Source organism: Salmo trutta, chromosome 36, assembly GCF_901001165.1.
Source record: "Salmo trutta chromosome 36, fSalTru1.1, whole genome shotgun sequence".
Lineage (NCBI taxonomy): Eukaryota > Metazoa > Chordata > Actinopteri > Salmoniformes > Salmonidae > Salmo > Salmo trutta.
This window is the reverse complement of record NC_042992.1, coordinates 9,345,327-9,368,349: the sequence shown is the minus strand read 5'-3', so window position 1 is coordinate 9,368,349 and position 23,023 is coordinate 9,345,327. Positions and strand designations below refer to the sequence as shown.

The 23,023-nt window shown below is 44.2% G+C and overlaps 1 protein-coding gene across 4 annotated transcripts in view; it reads left to right on the top strand.

Moving 5' to 3' along the window:
* The first annotated feature begins 2,961 nt into the window (after nt 1-2,961).
* The window catches only part of LOC115175362 (sorting nexin-13), a 63,127-nt gene continuing 43,065 nt past the window's right edge, over nt 2,962-23,023 (top strand). The window contains exons 1-2 of one of the 4 annotated variants that reach the window (XM_029734580.1): nt 2,962-3,013; nt 3,137-3,263. In XM_029734580.1, coding sequence (XP_029590440.1) covers nt 3,144-3,263 — 120 coding nt within the window. In that variant the 5' untranslated portion in view covers nt 2,962-3,013; nt 3,137-3,143. Of the gene's footprint in view, nt 3,014-3,136; nt 3,264-11,706; nt 11,862-23,023 lie in introns of those variants that run through there. The other 3 variants (XM_029734582.1, XM_029734581.1, XM_029734584.1) reach the window with 3 other exon arrangements.

The window sequence follows — 23,023 nt, the reverse complement described above, 5'->3', positions numbered from 1 at the left end:
CCTTCTTCATCTGCGGTGGAAGTGTTTGTCAGACCAAGAGACATCGCGAAAATCGGTATTCTCACAAAAACGTCTGTAGGGGAAGACTACCATGAACATGATGGTGTTTTCCGTTTTGCTCTATGATCCCCATAAGCCCCACGTGACTCGTTTGAAGGTAACCCATACAAATTAATGGGGATAAACTCAATAAAAAAAGATACTCCTCTCACTGTCAACTGCGTTTTATTTTCAGCAAACTTATATGTGCACATATTTGTATGAACATAACAAGATTCAACAACTGAGACATAAACTGAACAAGTTCCCACAGACATGTGACTAACAGAAATGGAATAATGTGTCTCTAAACAAAGGGGGGGGTCAAAATCAAAAATCAAAAGTAACAGTCAGTATCTGGTGTGTCCACCAGCTGTATTAAGTTCTGCAGTGCATCTCCTCCTCATGGACTGCACCAGATTTGCCAGTTCTTGCTGTGAGATGTTACCCCACTCTTCCATCAAGGCACCTGCAAGTTCCCGGACATTTCTGGGGGGAATGGCCCCAGCCCTCACCCTCCGATCCAACAGGTCCCAGACGTGCTCAATGGGATTGAGATCCGGGCTCTTCGCTGGCCATGGCAGAACACTGACATTCCTGTCTTGCAGGAAATCACGCACAGAACGAGCAGTATGGCTGGTGGCATTGTCATGCTGGAGGGTCATGTCAGGATGAGCCTTCAGGAAGGGTACCACATGAGGGAGGAGGATGTCTTCCCTGTAACGCACAGCGTTGAGATTGCCTGCAATGACAACAAGCTCAGTCCGATGATGCTGTGACACACCGCCCCAGACCATGACGGACCCTCCACCTCCAAATCGATCCCGCTCCAGAGTACAGGCCTCGGTGTAACGCTCATTCCTTTGACGATAAACGCAAATCCGACCATCACCCCTGGTGAGACCAAACCTCGACTCGTCAGTGAAGAGCACTTTTTGCCAGTCCTGTCTGGTCCAGCGACGGTGGGTTTGTGCCCATAGGTGATGTTGTTGCCGGTGATGTCTGGTGAGGACCTGCCTTACAACAGGCCTACAAGCCCTCAGTCCAGCCTCTCTCAGCCTATTGCGGACAATCTGAGCACTGATGGAGGGATTGTGCGTTCCTGGTGTAACTCGGGCAGTTGTTGTTGCCATCCTGTACCTGTCCCGCAGGTGTGATGTTCAGATGTACCGATCCTGTGCAGGTGTTGTTACACGTGGTCTGCCACTGAGAGGACGATCAGCTGTCCGTCCTGTCTCCCTGTAGTGCTGTCTTAGGCGTCTCACACTACGGACATTGCAATTTATTGCCCTTGCCACATCTGCAGTCCTCATGCCTCCTTGCAGCATGCCTAAGGCACATTCATGCAGATGAGCAGGGACTCTGGGCATCTTTCTTTTGGTGTTTTTCAGAGTCAGTAGAAAGGCCTCTTTAGTGTCCTAAGTTTTCATAACTGTGACCTTAATTGCCTACCATCTGTAAGCTGTTAGTGTTTTAACGACCCTTCCACAGGTGCATGTTCATTAATTGTTTATGGTTCATTGAACAAGCATGGGAAACAGTGTTTAAACCCTTTACAATGAAGATCTGTGAAGTTATTTGGATTTTTGCAAATTATCTTTGAAAGACAGGGTCCTGAAAAAGGGACGTTTCTTTTTTTGCTGAGTTTAGTTTTGTGTTAAATATGTGTCAAAAAAATTAATATATATTTCCTGAGATTTCTTAGGACAGACCCTTCGAAACCTTATTCTATATTATTTATTTTTTGACTGTATTTTTTGCCATTTTTGAATGTGTTATTCAATGGGTTTCTATGGGCTATAGTAGTAAAGGCGAAATTCAATATGTTATCTAGGTTGTCCTAACATTGTCCTGAGGTTGTCCTAACATTGTCCTGAGGTTGTCCTAACATTGTCCTGAGGTTGTCCTAACATTGTCCGGAGGTTGTCCTAACATTGTCCTGAGGTTGTCCTAACATTGTCCTAACATTGTCCTGAGATTGTCCTGAGGTTGTCCTAACATTGTCCTGAGGTTGTCCTGAGGTTGTCCTAACATTGTCCTGAGGTTGTCCTAACATTGTCCTGAGGTTGTCCTAACATTGTCCTGAGGTTGCCCTAACATTGTCCTGAGGTTGTCCTAACATTGTCCTGAGGTTGTCCTAACATTGTCCTGAGGTTGTCCTGAGGTTGTCCTAACATTGTCCTGAGGTTGTCCTAACATTGTACTGAGGTTGTCCTAACATTGTACTGAGGTTGTCCTAACATTGTACTGAGGTTGTCCTAACATTGTACTGAGGTTGTCCTAACATTGTATTGAGGTTGTCCTAACATTGTACTGAGGTTGTCCTAACATTGTATTGAGGTTGTCCTAACATTGTACTGAGGTTGTCCTAACATTGTCCTGAGGTTGTCCTGAGGTTGTTCTGAGGTTGTCCTGAGGTTGTCCTAACATTGTCCTGAGGTTGTCCTAACATTGTCCTGAGGTTGTCCTGAGGTTGCAGAAGTTCCCTAAATGATCCATAAAGGTTTGTGGTATTCCTATGCGGGGGTGAGCCAGGGCCACTTCCTAGTGTCTAATATATCATATTTGAGTAAAGATAAAAGACAGATTGTATCCTAACTGAGTAAATAACTAAACATATGTTAGATCAACCACTGTTTCCTCTTTCTCGTAACCAACAGCCATAAAACAGAGGTGCAAAGTTTACTGAATCTCATGATGCAGTGTGAGCAGCAGGTGTGTGTGTGTGTGTGTGTGTGTGTGTGTGTGTGTGTGTGTGTGTGTGTGTGTGTGTGTGTGTGTGTGTGTGTGTGTGTGTGTGTGTGTGTGTGTGTGTGTGTGTGTGTGTGTGTGTGTGTATGTGTGTGTGTATGTGTGTGTGTGTGTGAGAGAGAGAGAGAGAGCGATTGAATAACTAGTCAGTCTTTAGCCATTCAAAAGACACTCTGCAGCATTCCTCTCCTCTGTCACCTCTACTCATCACCCGTCCTATCAGGTTAGACACACACACACACACACACACACACACACACACACACACACACACACACACACACACACACACACACACACACACACACACACGGTTAATATGAGGGAACATTTGGGACCTTTGCAGTGAAAGTATGGGTGACCTGGTGAGTGTGGCCTTCCTCCCTGGAGCTGGCAGCAGAGCCTGGGACTATATTAATCTCTACCCCTGTCTGCTGTGTGACCCTGCTGGGGCACTGCCCATCTGGAGAGAGGTAGGCATCCTCTGCTCTATTATCTCTGTAACTCGCTCCTCTTTCCAGGCTCTCCTTTCACTCTTTCTCTATCTACTTCTGTCTCCAGTTCTCTCACATCCCTTCTTTCTTTCTTCCTTCCCTCCCTCCCTGCATACCATCTCTATCTTTCTCTCTCTATCTGTCTCTCACTCTCTCTCCCTCCCTGCATACCATCTCTATCTGTCTCTCTCTATCTGTCTCTCACTCTCTCTCCCTCCCTGCATACCATCTCTATCTTTCTCTCTCTATCTGTCTCTCACTCTCTCTCCCTCCCTGCATACCATCTCTATCTTTCTCTCTCTATCTGTCTCTCACTCTCTCTCCCTCCCTGCATACCATCTCTATCTTTCTCTCTCTCTCTCTCTCTCTATCTGTCTCTCACTCTCTCTCCCTCCCTGCATACCATCTCTATCTTTCTCTCTCTCTATCTGTCTCTCACTCTCTCTCCCTCCCTGCATACCATCTCTATCTGTCTCTCTCTATCTGTCTCTCACTCTCTCTCCCTCCCTGCATACCATCTCTATCTTTCTCTCTCTCTATCTGTCTCTCACTCTCTCTCCCTCCCTGCATACCATCTCTATCTGTCTCTCTCTATCTGTCTCTCACTCTCTCTCCCTCCCTGCATACCATCTCTATCTTTCTCTCTCTCTCTATCTGTCTCTCACTCTCTCTCCCTCCCTGCATACCATCTCTATCTGTCTCTCTCTATCTGTCTCTCTCTCTCTCCCTCATGCCAGCATACAGAGTGTAAGGTATAGCCAGGTTGTCAGTGGGTCCCTGCATAATGAATCTAGGTGGTTAATGTTCAGTCATTGGTCAATCATGTGACTCTCTCTCTTTATGAATTTTTTTCAATTCAAATTGCTTTATTGCCATGATGTAATAATGTAGGTACATATTTCCAAAGTGTACTTTGGAATTAAGGTATTACTTTAAAATATTAACATAATAACAATAATAATAATCAAGATTGTCAACAGGACAATCAATAACAACAATAATTAAGGGTCAAAATAACCATACAATGGACAATAACAATAACAATGGCATAGAGGACATGTGCAGGTTGATTGGTCTGTCAGACACTGTCCCTCATCTTATGGCAGGCAGCAATGTAGTGCGCTGCCAACCCACAGCTCTCCGTGTCCTCCCCCAACAGGATGGGTAGCCTGTCCTCAGAGAGGTCTATGAAACCTTGAATAAGGGTTTCAAATTTGGGGAAACGGCACTCTGATTGTTTTATATTTTCTGTCTCAGGTTCTGCTGTTGTGCAGTGGTTGCACAGCCTTTCCTCTACAGGGAGCCAGGTTTTCCTGTGTCTACCCTTCTCAATGTTAAGGCTGTGCTCACTGAGCCTGTACTTTGTCAAGGTTTTTCTAAGGTTTTGATCAGTAACCATGGTCTAATAGTTTGCCATGGTGGACTGTCGATTTAGGGCCAGGTAGCACTGCATTTTGCTTTGTGCTTGTGCTTGTGCTTGTTTCCCTATAAGTAATGTAGTTTTGTTTTGACTGTGTTGTAATTAGTTTTGATCTGATTGATTGGATGGTCTGGTCCTGAGGCTCCAGTGTGTTAGTAGAACAGGTTTGTGAACTCAGTCAGCTGGATGAGGGTCAGCTGGATGAGGGTCAGCTGCAGGGTCAGCTGGATGAGGGTCAGCTGGATGAGGGTCCTGAGGCTTCAGTGTGTTAGTAGAACAGGTTTATGAACTCAGTCCCAGGACCAGCTGGTTGAGGTTCCTACTTGTCTAGAGGAAAACTACAAACAATGCATGCTGGGCAGAATTAGGCCAATATCCACTAATAATAAAAACAAAAAAAATGGCAATTCAGTTTTGGAAACATCTAAAATACATTGACCCCTTCTCATATCATTACCAAGCCCTGCAATACCAGGAGCTGAGCAAAGAAAATAGTCCCCTCATGTTGTACAGCTTACTGGGCTGTGAATGTGTTGTTGTTTCCATGTCTGCCTTGACAGTGAATGAGCTGAGAGAGAAAGGGTCCATGTCTGTGATCATATAGTCTACTGTACTGTGGCCTAGAGGTGAGCAGTAGGTGAATCTCCCCAAAGAGTCCCTGTAACCTACCATTGACAAAGTACAGACCCAGACTTCGACAGAGCCGTAACAGATCCTTTCCGGTTTTGTTGATGGTGCTGTCGCTGTTGTTTCTATGGGGGAGATTAAGATAGTTAGAAACAGTATGGCCTGTAATAAAGCTGTCCCCTCGTGTGCTTGTTAGATCAGGTAGTGTTCCCGTGCGCGCATTTGTGTCCCTGCAGATGAGCACATTTCCCTGGGTCTGGAAATGGCACGTCTCTTCCTCAAGGGTGGAAAATATCTCCTCTGAGTAATATGGGGATTCTGAAGGGAGAATATACAGTGTGTTCTGGAAGAATACAGCAAGTGGACTTTTTCCACATTTTGTTACGTTAAAGCCTTATTCTAAAATGGATTAAATCGATTTTTCCCCTCATCGATCTACACACAATACCCCATAATGACAAAGCAAAAACAGTTAAAAAAAAATATTATAAACTGAAATCAAATCAAATTTCAATTTGTCACATGCACAATACAACAGGTGTAGACTTTACAGTGTAATGCTAACTTACAAGCCCTTAACCACCAAGAGTAAAAAATAATTAAAGAGCAGCACTAAATAACAATAACAATACAGGGGGGTACCGGTACAGAGTCACTGTGCGGGAGCACCGATGTCGAGGTAATTGAGGTAATATGTACATGTAGGTAGAGTTACTAAAGTGACTATGCATAGATAATAACATCAGAGAGTAACAGCGTCATAGAGGGGGGGGTCGGGGGGGGGGCAATGCAAATAGTCTGGGTAGCCATTTGATTAGCTGTTCAGGAGTCTTATGGCTTGGGGGTAGAAGCTGTTCAGAAGCCTCTTGGACCTAGACTTGGTGCTCCGTTACCGCTTGCCATGCGGTAGCAGAAAGAACAGTCTATGACTAGGGTGGCTGGAGTCTTTGGCCATTCACTTCTGACACTGCCTGGTATAGAGGTCCTGGATGGCAGGAAGCTTGGCCCCGGTGAAGTACTGGGCCGTACGCACTACCCTCTGTAGTACCTTGTGGTCATAGGCTGAGCAGTTGCCATACCAGGCAGTGATGCAACCCGTCAGGATGCTCTCGATGGTGCAGCTTTAAAACCTTTTGAGGATCTGAGGACCCATGACAAATCTTTTCAGTCTCCTGAGGGGGAATAGGTTTTGTCGTCCCCTCTTCACGACTGTCTTGGTGTGATTGGACCATGTTAGTTTTTTGGTGATGTGGACACAAAGGAACTTAAAGCTCTCAATCTGCTCCAGTGCAGCCCCATTGATGACAATGGGAGCATACTCAGTCCGCCTTTTCCTATAGTCCACAATCATCTCCTTTGTCTTGATCACGTTGAGGGAGAGGTTGTTGACCACACGGTCAGGTCTCTGACCTCCTCCCTATAGGCTGTCTCATCTTTGTCGGTGATCAGGCCTACCACTGTTGTGTCATCAGCAAACTTAATGATGGTGCCTGGCCATGCAATCATGAGTTAACAGGGAGTACAGGAGGGGACTAAGCACGCACCCCTGAGGGGCCCCTGTATTGAAGATCAGCGTGGCGGATGTGTTGTTACCTACCCTTACCACCTGGGGGCGGCCCGTCAGGAAGTCCAGGATCCAGTTGCAGAGGTAGGTGTTTAGTCCCAGGGTCCTTAGCTTAGTGATGAACTTTGTGGGTACTATGGTGTTGAACGCTGAGCTGTAGTCAATGAACAGCATTCTCACATAGCTGTTCCTTTTGTCCAGGTGAGAAAGCGCAGTGTGGAGTGCAATAGAGATTGCATCATCTGTGGCTCTATTGGTGCGGTATGCAAATTGGACTGGGTCTAGGGTTTCTGGGATAATGGTGTTGATGTGAGCCATGACCAGCCTTTCAAAGCACTTCATGGCTACAGATGTGAGTGCTACATGTCGGTAGTCATTTAGGCAGGTTACCTTAGTGTTCTTGGGCACAGGGACTATGGTGGTCTGCTTGAAACATGTTGTTATTACAGACTCAGACAGGGAGAGGTTGAAAATGTCAGTGAAGACACTTGCCAGTTGGCCTTACCCACATCGGCTGCGGAGAGCATGATCAAACAGTCATCCAGAACAGTTGATGTTCTCATGCATGTTTCAGTGTTACTTGCCACGAAGCGAGCATAGAAGTTATTTAGCTCGTCTGCTAGGCTTGTGTCACTGGGAAGCTCGCAGCTGTGCTTCCCTTTGTAGTCTGTAATAGTTTTTAAGCCTTGCCACATCCGACGATCGTCGGAGCCGGTGTAGTATGATTCGATCTTAGTCCTGTATTGATGCTTTGCCTGTTCGATGGTTCGTCGGCGGGCATAAATATCACATGTACATAAGTTTTCAGACCCTTTACTCAGTACTTTGCTGAGGCACCTTTGGCAGATTACAGCCTCGAGTCTTATTGGGTATGAAGCTACAAGCTTGGCACACCTGTATTTGGGGAGTTTCTCAAATTCTTCTCTGCAGATCTTCTCAAGCTCTGTCAGGTTGGATGGGGAGATGTTAGATCGAGTTCAAGTCTGAGCTCTGGCTGGGACACTCAAGGATATTCAGAGACGTGTCCCGAAGCCACTCCTGCATTGTCTTGGCTGTGTGCTTAGGGTCGTTGTCCTGTTGAAAGGTGAACCTTCGCTCCAGTCTGAGGTCCTGATGGCTCTGGAGCAGGTTTGCTTCAAAGATCTCTCTGTACTTTGCTCCGTTCATCTTTTCCTTGATCCTGTCTAGTCTCCTAGTCCCTGCCGCTGAAAAACATCCCCACAGCATGATGCTGCCACCGCCATACTTCACCGTAGGGATGGTGCCAGGTTTCCTCCAGATGTGACACTTGGCATTCAGGCCAAAGAGTTCCATATTGGTTTCATCAGACTAGAGAATCTTATTTCTCATGGTCTGAGTCCTTTAGGTGCCTTCTGGCAAACTCCAAGAGGGCTGTTATGTACCTTTTACTGAGGAGTGGCTTCCGTCAGGCCACTCTACCATAAAGGCCTGATTGGTGGAGTGCTGCAGAGATGGTTGTCCTTCTGGAAGGTTCTCCCATCTCGACAGAGGAACTCTGGAGCTCTGTCAGAGTGACCATCGGGTTCTTGGTCACCACCCTGACCAAGGCCCTTCTCCGCCAGGTCTAGGAAGAGTCTTGATGGTTCCAAGCTTCTTCCATTTAAGAGTAATGGAGTCCACTGTGTTCTTGGGGACTTTCAATGTTGCAGAATTTTTTTCGGTACCCTTCCCCAGATTTCTGCCTCGACACAATCCTGTCTCTGAGCTCTACGGACAATTCCTTCGACCTCATGGTTTGGTTTTTTCTCTGACATGCACTTTCAACTGTGGGACTTTATATAGACAGCTGTGTGCCTTAAATCATGTCCAATCAATTGAATTTAGGTATTCACTATTATTATTCTACAATGTAGAAAATAGTATAATAAAGAAAAACCATGGAATGATTTGTCCAAACTTTGACTGGTACTGTATGCAAGTAAGTTATTTCTGATTTTTCTTTTTATAAAATTTTGCTAAAATCTTTAAAAACCTGTTTTCGCTTTGTCATTAAAAGTTATTTTTTCAGGTTCAACCAAATACGATATTTACCAATTTTGAGGGGATCAATTCGATTTTGTAGTTCGGATTTGTATCAAATGATCAATCCTCCAGAGTCTCTGCTTCTATTGACAGAGCTGTGTTTCTTTGATGGCATGATTACCTTTGTAGCCTGTGGGACAGTGAGTGTCTGCCTTATACCATGTCTCCTGCAGAATGATGACATCAACATCTTTAAGATTTTTGTTGAACTCCAGTGCTAAACTCTTCAGTCCAAAGGTTGATGAGTTTAGGCCCTGAATGTTCCACATGTTAACTGATAGTGATTTCATGTTGCAAGAAGAGAGAATAACACTGTATAAAAATGCAGTAACTATTAACTGCTAAGTTGTTAAGAACAATGGATAACAGCAAATATTCCTTCGCTTTTGCTCACGTTTAGTGCAATAGTTATGTGTGACAAAAAATTGTCAGAGACTCCAGTCACCCAAGTCATAGACTGTCCTCTCTACTATCGCACGGCAAGCAGTACCGGAGTGCCAAGTCTAGGACCAAAAGGCTCCTTAACAGCTTCTACCTCCAAGCCATAAGACTGCTGAACAGCTAATCAAATGGAGACCTCGACTATTTATATTGACCCCCCCCTTTTGTTTTGACACTGCTTCTACTCGCTGTTTATTATCTATGCATAGTCACTTTGCAAATTACCTCGACTAACCTGTAGCCCCACACATTGACACGGTACCGGTACCCCATGTATATAGCCTCCACATTGACACGGTACCAGTACCCCCTGTATATAGCTTCCATATTGACTCGGTACCGGTATCCCCTGTATATAGCCTCCACATTGACTCTGTACCGGTACCCCCTGTATATAGCCTCCACATTGACTCTGTACCGGTACCCCCTGTATATAGCCTCCACATTGACTCAGTACCAGTACCCCCTGTATATAGCCTCCACATTGACTCAGTACTGGTACCCCCTGTATATAGCCTCCACGTTGACTCTGTACCGTAACACCCTGTATATAGCCTCCACATTGACTCTGTACCGTAACACCCTGTATAGAGCCTCCACATTGACTCTGTACCGTAACACCCTGTATAAAGCCTCGTTATTGTTATATAAATGTATTTTGCTACTTTTTGATTGATTCGATTTTTTTTTTAACTTTAGTTTATTTAGTAAATATTTTATTAACTCTATTTCTTGAATTGCATTGTTGGTTAAGGGCTTGTAAGTAAGCGTTTCACTGTAAGGTCTACACCTGTTGTATTCAGCACATGTGACAAATATGATTTGATTTTGTGTGTGTGTGTGTTATTTATTTTATTTGACCTTTATTTAACTAGGCAGGTCAGTTAAGAACAAATTCTTATTGTCAATGACAGCCAGAACGACAGATTTTTACCTTGTCAGCTCGGGGATTTGATCTTGCAACCTTTCAGTTACTAGTACAACACTCTAACCACTAGGCTACCTGCCGCCCCAGGTGCGCACGTGTGCGTGTGCGTGTGTGTGAGTGTGAGGTGTGTGTGAGAAAGAGCCTGGGGTGTAGGTATAGGCAGGTGTGGCCGTCTCATGTACTGGATGTACTGGAGGAGATGTTTTATCTCACTCAATCCTATAGAATTCTCCTGTCCTCTGAGGGCCTCCGCACAGCTGCGCTGGTCCTGTTGTTGGGCCCCATGGAGGGGGGCCAGGTCTGGGCCAGGGGGCTGTCTCTCTGGTCTGGTAGAGTTGGTGGTCTGGTGTGGGGTAATAGACTGGGCCCGGTCTAATCTGGAGGCTCTCTCTCTCTCTTAATTCAATGTCAATTCAAAGGGGTTTATTGACATGGGAAACATATGTTTACATTGCTGAAGCAAGTGAAATAGATAATAAACAAAAGTGAAATAAACAATCATAAATTAACAGTAAACATTACCCTCACACAAGTTTCAAAAGAATGAAGACATTCCAAATGTTATAGTATGTACAGTGTTGTAACAATGTGCAAATAGTTGAGGTACAAAAGGGAAAACAAATAAACATAAATATGGATTGTATTTACAATGGTGTTTGTGCTTCACTGGTTCCCCTTTTCTTGTTGTAGAAGTTAACTGCTATTTTCTGGATTTTGATAATTAGTGGGTATCATCCTAATTCTGCTCTGCATGCATTCTTTGATGTTTTATGTTGTACACGAGGAAGGTTGTGCGGAATTGGGTGTTTGTCCCGTTTTGTGAATTCTTGGTTGGTGAGCGGACCCCATGCCTCACAACCATAAACGTCAATGGGTTCTATAACTGAAGATCCTAATTGGGATGTTGAATTGTGTTTTTTTGATGTCTTGTGTCTCTCTGTCTCTCTCTCTCTGTGTGTGTGTGTGTGTGTGTGTGTGTGTGTGTGTGTGTGTGTGTGTGTGTGTGTGTGTTAGATGGTAAGTTGTCAACCACTGGTCAATCGTGCATTTGATAGTTCTTGTGTATTTTATTTGTATTTAACCTTTATTTATACAGGTTTTTCTCAGATAAAATCAAAATTTCAAGAGAGACCTGGTCCAACACCAGCAGTCCATCACAGCAATAACTTTGTAGGGCAGGCTGCACAACAGTAGCAATAATCGAAGATAACGTTGCACATTTAATAAAACATCATAAATGTCGACTATGTGTTTTCAGAGAAAGTTTTTGCCTGAGTTGCAGTTGAAAAAGTAATAGATTGTAGAATTAAACCACATTGCCACTCACTGGTGTGTTGGTTGCGTCATGAAAAAAACAAAAAAAACAACCAATCAGAGAGCGACGTCGAGAAACGGGGTGCTGAGACGTATGAAGCTGCAACATGGCGTCTCTCCGAAGAGACTACGGAGACTGGCGATACAACCGTTTTTAAACCATATCGTTACGCCTCGTGCAATGTGGCGGGATTAGCACAAACCTCGACACTCACAACATTGTAAACTATGTTTGCAGAGGTAAGTTTATACTCGCTCAAAGGCGTGTCTATAGGTTTGTTTTCTGCGCTGGGCAGTGACAGCTAGATAGCTACATAGCTAGCTAACCGTTTAGCATCGGATCACAGGTAAACAGGAAGACAAGCACAGACAGGCTTGTCTGTTTTGAAAAAAGCCTCTTTGCTAACTCGGTGTTTGTCAGTCCAGAATTAGACAGCTAATACGATGAGCTGAAGTTATCCTTAGTGACAACACTGTGCTGGAATTAGCTTGTTGGCTAGGTTAAATAACCAACGTTATGCGATCACATGAGTTGTAACGACGTTGCTAAGAGAATATCTTTAGCTCAGGTGAGAATCGATGTCTGTTGCCCTATTTGCTTCCTGGCAATATATATCTTCACCTGCTAGTTAACTAGTTAAAGGGGAACTCCACTCAAACTATATTTAGGGATGTTTTTTCTTCGTTAGTCCACTGTTGATACAGTCCCGAAATGTTTTGCATGTCAGCAGTCAAGTTTTGAAGATATTGGACTTTCAAGAAGCAAAGTGTATCACTGACCACATCACAAACTACCTTTAACCCTACTGGACTATAGTCCGGGGGAATCCTGACACTCGTTCTGAACATTAAAACGTATCTCTTGCTGTACGGTTTTGGAAACTTAGGAACTGATCTTTAACATCAGGTTAAATTACACACACTTTTTTTTATAGGGGTAGGGTTAGTGTTCCCACAACGGAAGACAGAGGCGGCCACCTGTGTTAATTAGCTGTCTAGCGTGCTCTGAACATCTCTGTAAGCATAACTGGGGAGGAAGTGTAGTTCATCAACTGGAGGCACACGCAGAGTATGGATCTGTGCAAAACTGCTACAGTAAGTGTAAATATTTTTTGTTGTTGAAAGATTGTCATATCAGCAGTGATTCCTCTGGAAAAATGTGCAGCAGTGGGAGGCAAAAGTCATAGGGGGTGGGGGGGTTATGTAGAAGGACTGAGAATCTCACTTCTGGTGTCTTTCTACTCCAAATTGAATGAAAATAAAATGATGCTGACACCATCTAAAATATGATATCCACCTCCAGAAATGAGCCCTATAACAAATTGGTACAGTTATTTGTTTAAATAATTTTTACATTTCGGACTATGCATATAGACTATGTATGGCTCATATCATCAGGTATGCTATTAGCAATAAGCATTATCACCTGTAGCCCAACTGATGGGGCGGCAGCGTAGACTAGTGGTTAGAGCGTTGGACTAGTAACATTGGTTGCAAGTTCAAATCCCCAAGCTGACAAGGTACAAATGTGTCGTTCTGCCCCTGAACAGACCCACTCTCTCATATGCACTCACTGTGAATTGCTGAGTGGTAACCATAAAAAAAATATATATATTTTTTTTAACAATGGCCTTTTTCCTCCTCGATGGCAAGAATTGCTGTGCCTGTCAGAATGCAGGTTTCCTTCGCTATGGCAATCGTAACTTCAATGTGCCTCGAGAGGAATATTTCTCACATAAAACACAGCAGATGAGGTAAATGTTGTCTGCTTGTCTGATTTGTTTTATTCATTACTCATTTTGTTTGCAGAGGAAAAGTACTGTTTTAACATCTGACAGTGCGCCTCGATAGATTTTTTTTGTTGTTGTCATGTTTCATATTTTTTGGGGGTTTCTACAATGATTTTGACACGTCGCAGCACCACAGTTAAATACATGACTGCAGCAGAAACACTGCATATCGGCATATGTTTGGAAAACCGTTTCTCTAGTGACAATTATGGATGTTTCTAAAACACCTCATCGGAATTGTAGTTTACACGCAGCCAACCCGTGGGCGAGGCTAACTGCTGAAACCCAACAGAGAAGGGTTTTCGAGAGCTAAGTAGTTAATTGCTAGCTAGCTAGCTGCGTATTTAATTCAATGGTTCTGATATGACATGCTTGGCTAGCTAGCTACTTATTACTACTCTGCCCTGGGCTGTGTAGACATCCATATATATGTTGGCCAGCTACATTTTGGTGATAATGCATGACGTTTAGTCTCTCTGCCTCCATCATTATCTGGCTTACAACTGGAACTCTCACTACTGGTCTAGTGTGTGGGCTGTGCATGTTGTGTGGGCTGTGCATGTTGTGTGGGCTGTGCATGTTGTGTGGGCTGTGCATGTTGTGTGGGCTCTGCATGTTGTGTGGGCTCTGCATGTTGTGTGGGCTGTGTATGTTGTGTGGGCTGTGCATGTTGTGTATTCCTGTGCTTTTGTAACCCCTAAACAATGTTTTTTCTAGCTCTCTAGCTAGCTACATGCAAAGTAGCTACAGTTATCATCTGGCTTTTGAAGGTGGTAAGTGAGAGTTTCTGTCCAGCTCCATTTTTTCCCCCCTTGAAATAGGGATATATCAGACCAGTGTCAAGTCCAAAATAGATATGTATTGTATAGATCAGGTGTGATTGCATGTCACGTGGAATGGGGAATTGTTATCTCAGCAGCACTACTCGGTGCATTTCTATATCGTCTGAACCCGCAGTGTTTTGCATCCGTAATGTTTAGAAAACTGGTTTAAATGCTGTAGTTGAGCACGGTGGTGTGTTGCACTATCTACCAGTAATGTAGTTAAAGTCATTGTAGGCCCCTAAACAGTTCTCTGGGGTCTACCAGGTCAATACATGACAGTTTTACCCTGGTATCAAGGCCCTTCCTGTGTTGGAGGCCTTTGGTGTGTAGCTCTCTGCCTAGTAGGGATGCAACGGTACACAGTATGCTATCGAACCGTTCTGTACGCCCCCCTACGGTTCAATACACACACATGAACTGCGGAATTACAGTATGCCTATAATTTTCCTAGAATTTCCAAAACGTTCTTATTGCGCTGCAGATTACACACACGTTGTACATTCAGATCCACAGAACCAGACGTGCAGCTTGTGGCCTTTAGAGAGCTCCTGAGGGCTGACAAACTTTACTCCACAGCAATGTCTCAAAATGTGGCATCCACAGTGACCACTACCCCCTCCCTTTAAACAACCAATGGAAGATTTGCAATGACATCTCAGTTGGAAACCTCCCTAAAGGGGTCACATGAAGATCGGGGAAACTAAAAATAAATATTCTCTCAGCTCCAACGTGACAATGGCGAGCGCTAGCGAGGCAGAGACAAGCAAATTTGAAGAAGCACCACCGTCTTTGAAATCCGCTGTGTGGGAACAGCGTTCAATACAGTGACGAGGGTAAGAAGACAGTAAACAAACACAGTACAATCTGCAAGCATTGCTTTGCCACTGTCAGCTACTCCAGTGGAAACACTTCTAACATGTCATTTACGTGGCCATCACTCGGCCGTATCCCTTGCAAGTGGAGCTGGAGCAAGGAGAGTCCACTCGTTAGCGAAAACACAACAACCTCTCGCTGCTGCCTTCAACAACAACCTCTCGCTGCTGCCTTCCAGCAACAAATTGCGACAAACGAAAGCAGTGGGAGTATTCATAGCCAAAGATATGCAGCCCTTTTCGGTTGTTTCTGACTCGGGATTTCATCACCTGATGATTTAAAAAAAAAAATTTGTCACGTTACAATGTCCCCTCCCGCACACATTTCAGCAGCGAAGTAATTCCCAAACTCTATGAAACATCACGGAGAGAAATTGAAAAGGAATTGACACAGACACCCTATCTAGCTCTCTCCACTGACAGTTGGACCTCCAGAGCAACTCAAAGCTACCTCCTCTGTGACGGTTCACTATGTACTGGAAGCTACCGCTCTGTGACGGTTCACTATGTACTGGAAGCTACCGCACTGTGATGGTTCACTATGTACTGGAAGCTACCGCACTGTGATGGTTCACTATGTACTGGAAGCTACCGCACTGTGATGGTTCACTATGTACTGGAAGCTACCGCACTGTGATGGTTCACTATGTACTGGAAGCTACCTCTCTGTGACGGTTCTGTCATGACGTTGGCCTGTGGGTAAGGTTTATGACCCCCCCCATAAATACCTTTCTCCCTTCCCCTCTCTTACTGACCCTACTGAAGGACTGCTGTCCTGTTAAATATAGAGAGTCTGGGAACATCAAACAAATGGGGAAAGGAACCATATTTTGGTAATAAAACCAGTTGGAAATATGCTTGATAACGTAATGAGTATGGATGTCAGTTCATTGTTATCTGTGACATTATGACTGATGACAGGACGACAAACTGTACCTGGGAAAGTATACACCCTCTAGTTATCAGAGTCACATGGAATTGTTATGCAATTGAAATGTTTGATATTGAAATTGTTTGTTAGGAGATTAAATGTAATTTTAGCTTCCAAATGAGAGATTTGGGTTTTCATAAGGAAAATGCCCTGCTTGATCAGTGGCCCACCCTGTGAAGAGACAGGGGTTATAAACGATGAAACACATCCCTCCCCCTCTCCACTATATAAGTCTTTGACGAAAAGATAACCAGGTGGTTCCAGTACGTGAGGTCTGCAGCCTCTACGTTATAAGGACACACATGTCAAGAACAGAACTAAGCCAACCTTGGCGTGAGCTATGGTATGAACTGGTATGAACTTTGAGCTTATTCACTACAGAAGTGATACTTCTCTAGCCATTGAGTTAGCAGCGGCCGCTGTCGACGTGGGCTAGGAAAGGACGGACGACGGATCCAGTCTAACAAACAGACGAAGATACCACCACGTATCCAATTTACCACCAGAGACATTCTTCCGAGTACAGGAAGATCTGTTGGCCAACCCGGCCAGCATCTACGACCAATCTACCGAAGCGCAGCTCAGAGTAAATATTTATTGCATTTTCCTTTTCCAAATGGGCGGTAATTTAGAATGCATAAGATAATGTATTTACGATAGCATAGCTGCTGTTTGTGGTTCCTAAGTCTTCCCGCTCTTTCATTCAAGCCCAACCCCTTTTCCTTTGTGTAACCAGGTTCCGTCCACCGGGACGTTTTCTGTATGACATCATTGGTATTCTGTCATTTGTAATTCTGTGTGATTAGTTTAGGTATTTAGTAAATAAATAATTAAACCCAATTTTGTATTGCTGATTCAACTTGTTAGCCAGGGTTCGTGAAGATAACCAAGAATTTACAACTTTCATTATGAGACTGAAAATAAGATAAGGGTTAATATTGGCTGCGATCGATGGAAAATATTACTAAGTATTTTAAGAGTTTATTCGGAAGATAACAGCTCTATAAACGTTCTTCCGTGGTGCCCCGACTTTCTAGTTAATTACATTTACATGATTAGCTTAATCAGGTAATATTAATTACAGAGAAATCATTTTATAAGTTAGCATGTCATATCACTTAATCCGGCATAGCCAAAGACACGACAGTTCACTATGTACTGGAAGCTACCGCTCTGTGACGGTTCACTATGTACTGGAAGCTACCGCTCTGTGACGGTTCACTACGTACTGGAAGCTACCTCTCTGTGACGGTTCACTATGTACTGGTCTGGGAGATGAAGAGCTATGTGTTAACTCTTCCCCTGTATGAGAGTCATACAAGCGCACACATTTCTTAAATATAAAGATACCGAAACCGTACCGTGGCACACAAACCGTGATGCATACAGAACCGTGGGCCCACTGTACCGCTACATCCCTACTGCCTAGTGTGGTGGGCCTCATCTAATCTAGTTATATCTGCTGATAAAGTCCCTCTCCGATGTAACATCTCTCTGCTGTGAGATTGTATCTGCGTGTACTCAGTAAGTGCTAATATGTAACACTCTGATTACTAGCAGGTCTATATATGACCTCTCTAGGTTAGGTAAGGCTGTGGCCGACTGTGGCGCGTTGTCTCCAGTTAATCGGGGCTGTTATGGAAGTGGGAGAGCATGGTGTTGTGCCAGATATCACAACCCTGTTACAGGCCTTTTCTGTTTCTCAAACCCTCTTAACAAGTCACTGTTTCAGTGACCTGGGTCCAACTCAGGAGGCATATAATCAAATTCCATTTTGTCACATGCTTCGTAAACAACAGGCGGTGGACTACCAGTCCTGAGTCGATGTGCAGGGGTAAGAGGTAATGGAGGTAGATGCAGTATGTACATATAGGTAGGGGTAAGAGGTAATGGAGGTAGATGCAGTATGTGCATATAGGTAGGGGTAGGAGGTAATGGAGGTAGATGCAGTATGTACATATAGGTAGGGGTAAAAGGTAATGGAGGTAGATGCAGTATGTACATATAGGTAGGGGTAGGAGGTAATGGAGGTAGATGCAGTATGTGCATATAGGTAGGGGTAAGAGGTAATGGAGGTAGATGCAGTATGTACATATAGGTAGGGGTAAGAGGTAATGGAGGTAGATGCAGTATGTGCATATAGGTAGGGGTAAGAGGTAATGGAGGTAGATGCAGTATGTACATATAGGTAGGGGTAAAGTGACTAGATAATAGACAGTAACAGCAGTATACTGTAGGTAGGGGTAAAGGATAGATAATAGACAGTAACAGCAGTATACTGTAGGTAGGGGTAAAGGATAGATAATAGACAGTAACAGCAGTATACTGTAGGTAGGGGTAAAGGATAGATAATAGACAATAACAGCAGTATACTGTAGGTAGGGGTAAAGGATAGATAATAGACAGTAACGGCAGTATACTGTAGGTAGGGGTAAAGGATAGATAATAGACAGTAACAGCAGTATACTGTAGGTAGGGGTAAAGGATAGATAATAGACAGTAACGGCAGTATACTGTAGGTAGGGGTAAAGTGACTAGATAATAGACAGTAACGGCAGTATACTGTAGGTAGGGGTAAAGGATAGATAATAGACAGTAACGGCAGTATACTGTAGGTAGGGGTAAAGGATAGATAATAGACAGTAACAGCAGTATACTGTAGGTAGGGGTAAAGGATAGATAATAGACAGTAACAGCAGTATATTGTAGGTAGGGGTAAAGGATAGATAATAGACAGTAACAGCAGTATACTGTAGGTAGGGTAAAGTGACTAGATAATAGACAGTAACAGCAGTATACTGTAGGTAGGGGTAAAGGATAGATAATAGACAGTAACAGCAGTATACTGTAGGTAGGGTAAAGTGACTAGATAATAGACAGTAACAGCAGTATACTGTAGGTAGGGGTAAAGGATAGATAATAGACAGTAACAGCAGTATACTGTAGGTAGGGGTAAAGTGACTAGACAACAGGATAGATAATAAATAGCAGCAGCAGCGTATGTGATGAGTCAAAAGAGTCAGTGCAAAAAGGGTCTATGCAGATAGTTAAATGTTCACCAATAGCGACTAACTCTTTAGCAGTCTCATGGATTGGGGGTAGAGGCTGTTCAGGGTCCTGTTGGTTCCAGACCGCTTGCTGTGGGGTAGCAGAGAGACTTGGGTGGCTGGAGACTTTTGACCAATTTTTAGGGTCTTCCCTCCAGGCCTTCACCACCGTGCCGGAGAACAACCCTGCTACAGTGTGCCGGTGCCTGACTGAATACAAGCCGCAGCACAGTTTCCAGGCAGACTGAAGGGAGATTGTTGTTGTGGTGTATCTGGTGTTAGTGTAATATAGATCCTCACTGAGATGTGTTCCTCTCACAACTAAATCTCATTCATCTGTCTTAATCAAAGCTTAGTGACAGGGAGGCGCCAGTCCATCAGAGCTGCTCCTCTGCACACGCGGCCTTCATCAGCCTGGGGTCACCCTAGAAAGCTTTAACAGTCCACAGTCTATGGGAGAAGCATGAGCATTGAGCCCAGTATACATCACCATACTGAGGCCTGACTGTGAGTTGACTCTCCCAAAAACTTTTTCAATATACATCTGTAAAATGATATAGTCTAGAAACTAAAGCTTTTGGTTGTCTTCCCCTCAGGCTTCCATGTCTTCTCTGTGGACCTCCTCAATGTCCACCTCTAGAACATCAGACTCTGAGGCCTCATCTTCACTGGCACTTTCCAACCTTGTTGAGGATGGCTCGTTGTCAGGCTCAAAAATCTTTACATTTGCTCGGATGGCCACTGATTTCTCAACCCTTGTATTGGTCAGCCTGTTGCGTGCTTTGGTGTGTGTGTGTTCCCAAACAAGGACCAGTTGCGCTCTGAGGCGGCTGATGTTGGTGGGATATGGAGCATAAATGAGGCAACAGGGGAAAGAGCCTCAGATCCACAAAGTCCCTTCTACCAGGTGGCTGATGAGATATGTTGGCACGACTGCCATATTGCATCTCCATCCCAAAGCCCTTGCTTAGAAGTGTACTTCGCCAGACTGCCAAGAACCTTGCCGTCATCCAGGCCAAGGTGGCGAGACACCATAGCCCTTGTTGATCTATGCACCAGACAGGATGCTTTTGCCAGCATACCTGGGGTCCAACATGTACGCTGCGGCATGTATGGGCTTCAGGCAGGAGTCTTCAGGCTTTTTGATGTATTTCAGAACTGTAGTTTCTTGTTGCTTGGAGCAACAGTGAAGTGGGCAGGGCAGTACGGATTTCTTCTCTTACATCTGCAAACAGAGTCTGAACATCAGACAGGATGGCATTGTCTCCCTCAACCCGTGCAATGACTACCGCTATAGGTTTCAGGCTGCTTACCACTCTCTCCCAAAATACATCATCCAGGAGGATCCTCTTGATGGGGCTGTCCATATCGGCAGACTGTGATATGGCCATTTCTTGGAGAGACTCCTTCCCCTCCAGGAGACTGTCAAACATGATGACAACATCACCCCAACGGGTGTTGCTGGGCAGCTTCAATGTGGTGCTCTTATTCTTCTCACTTTGCTTGGTGAGGTAGATTGCTGCAATAACTTGATGACCCTTCACATGCCTAACCATTTCCTTGGCTCTCTTGTAGTGTATCCATTGTTTTCAGTGCCATGATGTCCTTGAGGAGCAGATTCAATGCATGTGCAGCACAACCAATGGGTGTGATGTGAGGGTAGGACTCCTCCACTTTAGACCAAGTAGCCTTCATGTTCGCAGCATTGTCTGTCACTAGTGCAAATACCTTCTGTGGTCCAAGGTCATTGATGACTTCCTTCAGCTCATCTGCAATATAGAGACCGGTGTGTTTGTTGTCCCTTGTGTCTGTGCTCTTGTAGAATACTGGTTGAGGGGTGGAGAGGATGTAGTTAATTATTCCTTGCCCAGGAACATTCGACCACCCATCAGAGATGATTGCAATGCAGTCTGCTTTCTCTATGATTTGCTTGACCTTCACTTGAACTCTGTTGAACTCTGCATCTAGCAAATGTGTAGATGAAGCAAGTCTGGTTGGAGGGGTGTATGCTGGGCAAAGAACATTCAGAAATCTCTTCCAATACATATTGCCTGTGAGCATCAGAGGTGAACCAGTTGCATACACAGCTCGAGCAAGACATCCATCAGCATTTCTCTGACTACGTTCCTCCATTGAGTCAAAAAACTTCTGATTCCAGGAGGACCATGAGCTGTTGCTATCGATAAGGTGTCTGATTCTTTATTTTCACCTCGAATAGAAGTAGAGGGACTTTTGTCAGAGGTTGCTTGTTGTGAGCGCTGAGGGAACTTTATGCACTTGGCCAGATGATTCTGCATCTTTGTTGCATTCTTCACATATGATTTGGCACAGTTTTTGCGAATGTACACAGCTTTTTCTTCAACATTAGCTGCAGTGAAATGTCTCCACACATCAGATAGTTCCCATGGCATTTTCCTGTAAAGATTAGAAAAAAATGTGTTAAGTTAGAAATGATTTAAGCACACTTTGCTGTAGGCTACTATTTACTAGTTAACAAAAAATCATGTATGTCACATATATTCACCCCACCCAGTGTTGTAATCCAAATTTACCAGAAAGCATGTAGTCCTTGGCTCAGACAGTGTAGTAGTGTGGGCTCAATAGCATCTCATTAGTGTGCAAGATCTTGAGAATCAGCTGTACATGTGATGGAAGAGTGCACTGTGTATGCAGAGGGTTGCAATTCCATTGAATTGGGGATAGTTTAACCAAAATATGCCACAAGACCTAGAATTGCCTTGTGTATCCCACATAAAAGGTTCACTGTTATAAGATAACTTTTTTTTGATGAATTTAAGCAAAATTCCCCAAATTCCTGTGCTTAACTTCCCATGGAAAATTTTCAGAAATTTCCTGGAAAGTTTTCGACCCTTTGCAACCCTAGTTGCGACTGAGGATTCTAGCTTTAAAACTATTTTGCTCTTGTGTTTGTAACCCTTCACTCTCATTTCAAACCCTTCTCTTGCTTTGGAACCCTTCACTCTCATTTGGAACCCTTCACTCTCATTTGGAACCCTTCACTCTCATTTGGAACCCTTCACTCTCATTTGGAACCCTTCACTCTCATTTGGAACCCTTCACTCTCATTTGGAACCCTTCACTCTCATTTGGAACCCTTCACTCTCATTTGGAACCCTTCACTCTCATTTCAAACCCTTCTCTTGCTTTGGAACCCTTCACTCTTGCTTTGGAACCCTTCTCTTGCTTTGGAACCCTTCACTCTCATTTGGAACCCTTCACTCTCATTTGGAACCCTTCACTCTCATTTCGCACCCTTCACTCTCATTTCGCACCCTTCACCTTCACTCTCATTTGGAACCCTTCACTCTCATTTGGAACCCTTCACTCTCATTTGGAACCCTTCACTCTCATTTGGAACCCTTCACTCTCATTTCGAAACCTTCTCTTGCTTTGGAACCCTTCACTCTCATTTCGAACCCTTCTCTTGCGTTTGGAACCATTGGCTCTCGTCCTCTGATGTCAGACACCTCTGTATCATCCTCTCTGGTCTCCACTAGCAAGGGAATGGTGGTCCTACTCAGTCTTTTTGGCTCAGGGCAGTTTCTGTTGCACATTTAGGACTGTACACTGACTGAACAATCCTCTCTGTGTTAAGCCAGTGGAGGAGTGGATCAGCTACATCAGCCTGTAAATAGTAGAATTTAACCCTGTAGTGGTTTAGTAAGCCCTGTCATTGTCTAGCTGATGGATGGACACTATACAGTGTCAGTATGAGAGACGAGACAGCCAGGCGTGACCACAGATAGCTATGTGAGACTCTTTACACTTGACTGAGTCTATCGTGGGCAGAGAATCATTTTTATTCAACCTTCTCAGACCCATTTCTGTTGGAATAGTTTCCCTGAACCTTCTTGCTACCCTACATTATCACAGAAGACATGAACGTAATTGTTAACGCACATTTCTGTTGTTTTTGA